Below are 3,624 nucleotides of genomic sequence, written 5' to 3'. Positions count from 1 at the left end.
AAGCCCAATCCGTGAGCCCATCAAAATGCACACCATGCTCAGGATTGCAGCTGCCAGCTGTTGAGCCTTGTCACCTCCTTTAAGCCATGTGCCTCACCCCAGCAACCAAAAGAAAACCACGTGGGTTGGCAGCAAAAGGCAGCCACAATTGAACACCTTTGAAAACCCATGTAAAGAAAGCTTGAGGTGCAGCAAAAGAAGTATGGGATGGAATTGATTCCAACCACACTAACGTAGACAAGATGAACTGAGAGTTATGGATTGTATTAAAAGAGGAATGGTGGTGTTGGAATTCATCATGATGTTCCTCCCTCTTAGCCCTATAAATAGAGAAGACTCCAACCATCCTCCACACTTGCATGATTCCATCAACACATCCAGCAATCAACCCAATACTCTAAATTTCCCCAAATCACCAAAACAGCTCCAGAAATCCTCCCTTCCATTTCCCTACGAATTTCCTCTTTCTCAGCCATCACCACTCACCCAAACTCATCCCAAATCACCTACTAGCTGTCATACATCATTCTAGACGTGGGGAAGCTCTTGGAGAAGCATTAGACGTGGAGAAGCACTTGAAGAAGTCTTGGACACCACAAGAACTTTAGAAAATGGGTTTTTCTACTCTTATTGCATTCCTTATGTTTTCTCATTTCTATCTAAGTTTCTTTTCCATTATGAGCAGCTAATTTTATAACTAGGGCTTCGATGTAACCTAACATGAATATTCTGGGTTTATAAGTTTGAAGTTTGGAGTTTCAAGTTGGATTCATGATTCATGTTCTTATTCGTTATGCTTATCAGTTAATATGCTTGTTTGAATGATTGATCACCATTAGAACTTGTATGGTTTGAATTAAGAGTAGACAACATGCTTTAATTCGAATTGAACTATGAATAGGAAGAGTATGTATGGACGTTCGACAACAGGGATTAGATACATGCTTGGTTGTTTAAATTGTTCTTCTATGTTTAATGGGTTCCTAATGCTTAATTTTAGGTTAGACAACAGATGATCAAATTAGGGAATTAGGAACACAAGGTTATAACCAGACACCATGGCCTAATCATACTTTAGCTAGAATCAATCTTTGAATATGAATTAGACTTGTTACTTGACTCCTTATAACCCAGAATTGAATTGTTATGGTGATTCGAATGCCCTAGTCTCCAAATCTGTTTTCCAGCTCTTAAAACCACTCTTTGTTACACTTACTTACTTTGCTTTTGTTTGCAATTTTATTTTGCTTCTTTTGTTCAACAATCACAACCACTCTTGCTTTAAATTCTGTTTTATACATAACCTCCTACTTTCTTGAATTTGGTAATCTAAGTACATAACCAGTTTTAACTTCTTAGTATTCGTGGGTACGACCTCGTACTTGTCTTGCTATACTACTAATTGCCCCATACAATTGCGAGTTAACATAATATTAACAACACCGGTCTCTGTCTTATCTTAGGAACCTCCCCGACAATGTCACCACTCTTAGAGATAAAGGGCAGGTTGTGTTTCACGCTTAAGGGAATTGCTTTCTCTTTCGATAGTAGACCAGCATGGTAGGCGGTAGACGGAGGCAATCTGTCACAATGAGAGGACTGAAACTCGCGCAGGGAAGCAAGGCAACGGTTCCAGTAGGCTTGATAACCCGGTTAGAAACCACCAACTCTTTGCTTGCCGACTAGGACAGGGGGCCTAACGCCATCCGGCACGTTACGATTGCTCCAAAAGACCCTGTGAAGTAGGAAGGGGTCACCTTGGTTGGAACTGGCTGGCACGCCTTGGTCAAGTCCGAATTGCCGTCTAACCCGGTGGGGTGAATAGACTACGGAGATTTCTGAGCGGCTGTCGCCTAAAATGGGCAACGGGAGGTGAGCAGCGTTCTAAAGAGAGTATCTTCTAAAACGGCAACCTTGAGACATCACTGCTGGGACCTCAATGGTGTCGTTAACATTGGCAAAAAAGGGCACAAAGGTGAAGGTAAGGGCGGAAGATGAAGTATTTTATGTCATTCAGTAGCCCTAAAAAGTTCTGGCCTTTTCTCTGCATTCGCTTAAACCACCTGCAGACAAGGGGGAGACTATCCGGCATGAAAGAACCATGGCCTAGGTCAGCAGACTACATAGCACGCGAATAGGGGAGCGGGCATACATCCAGTCCTTTGAGATGTTCCCACAAAAACACCTGCAAGAAGCCGGAATTCAAGAAAGTCTCTACACCCATGGTTCCCGCTGCATTTTTCTCCAAAATCTGACACTGATCAAGTAGCCTGTATAAGTTTCCTAGGAACATGGGGGCTAAAGGAATCGAGTCACCACGAGCAATAGCCAAAGCCAAGGGAAATACTCGCTCATGCAGGTAGTCCTGAGAAAAGTCACAGAGCACGAACCGCCCAAGCCACAGTAATATAAATGCAGCTAGCCACCAAGGCCCCTGCCTATTCGCATCACCAAAATATTTTATCCAGTTGCTGAATCGAAGCGAAGTGCTGGGAGAGGTAGGAGCACCCTTTCGCAGGACTGCGAGATTGTTCATCTCTTCTAGGGTAAGGGTGATATCGAAAGGGCTTCGGTCCCCACAAACAGGGAGGCGAGATATGTTTGCCACGTCCTCAAGAGTGAGGGTAAATCCCCCCCATGGACATACAAAGGTGTGGGTAGCGGTGCTCCACCTCCGGACCACATGACGGAGCATCTTTGCTTCAATATGAATGTCCCACAGCTTGGAGAGGAAAATGGCGTCAAGAACTTGTGCTCGGCGTAAGATGTGGCAAGTGGATGGGTCTAGCAGCTCGCAATCCACCCACGTCGACCAGCCTTTACTGATGCTGCAAGGATACTGAAAGAACAGGGGGACGGCTGGAAACAAACCCTTCTCGATGCAGCACCTGGATATGGAAGCAGGATCAATTACGGGAGTAATTTCAGGCGACGGCTCATCACCAATGACAGGATTCTCACGAGCTTCTTCAAGCAGCAACAGGAGCCCTCCTGCTTTAAGATCATCATCCATGGAATAGAGGTGATCCATCATGATTGGTGGGAGATTAGCGGATGCCATAGTCGAACCCACTGAGTCACAGATATCTTCCAAAAAGGGAAAAATGCATAAGTTCCGGCACCTTCACGAATAGCCTAAAAGACTCAAATTCTCACTATATCAAAAACAAGGGGGGCAGAAAAGAAAAAAAAAAACAACACGCACACGCATATGCATGTTTCCATCATTCTTACAATTTCATGCCAATGCCACACTTGCAGAGAGATCAAGCCAATGCATTTGTACAATTTCACCCAAGGAAAAGGGGAAGAAGCTATTTGATGCAAGTACAAAAAAAAGAAGAAAGAGTTAATCATTTAAGGGGGGCCATGGATTGGTTATTCGACATAGTGCATGCTTATGCTTTTTTCTACCTTGCTTCGACATCATCTGGAGCAATAGAGGCGAAGCAGAAAGAAATTACCCAACATACAACAGCAAGAGGCTAAGAGGAAGAATCGAAGAAAATTGAATTCCTCTCTTCCCTTTTCGTGCGGCATTTTCAATATATATATATGGATGCATATATGCGACGAAGGAATCAAGAAGTAAAAAGGGGAAGGAGAAGCAACGCTTACCACCAC

At 43.8% G+C, this 3,624-nt stretch overlaps 1 protein-coding gene across 1 annotated transcript; it reads right to left on the bottom strand.

Moving 5' to 3' along the window:
* Window positions 1–2,119: 2,119 nt before the first annotated feature.
* Window positions 2,120–3,061, bottom strand: LOC148296536 (uncharacterized). The gene has a single exon (XM_088248557.1). It carries the CDS (start codon window positions 3,059–3,061, stop codon window positions 2,120–2,122), a length of 942 nt encoding a protein of 313 aa, XP_088104683.1.
* Window positions 3,062–3,624: the final 563 nt, after the last annotated feature.

This window comes from Prunus avium, chromosome 2 (assembly GCF_965620075.1).
Source record: "Prunus avium chromosome 2, drPruAviu1.hap1.1, whole genome shotgun sequence".
Classification (NCBI taxonomy): Eukaryota; Viridiplantae; Streptophyta; class Magnoliopsida; order Rosales; family Rosaceae; genus Prunus; species Prunus avium.
Note: the sequence above shows the minus strand (reverse complement) of the source record. Positions and strands in the feature narration are given on the sequence as shown.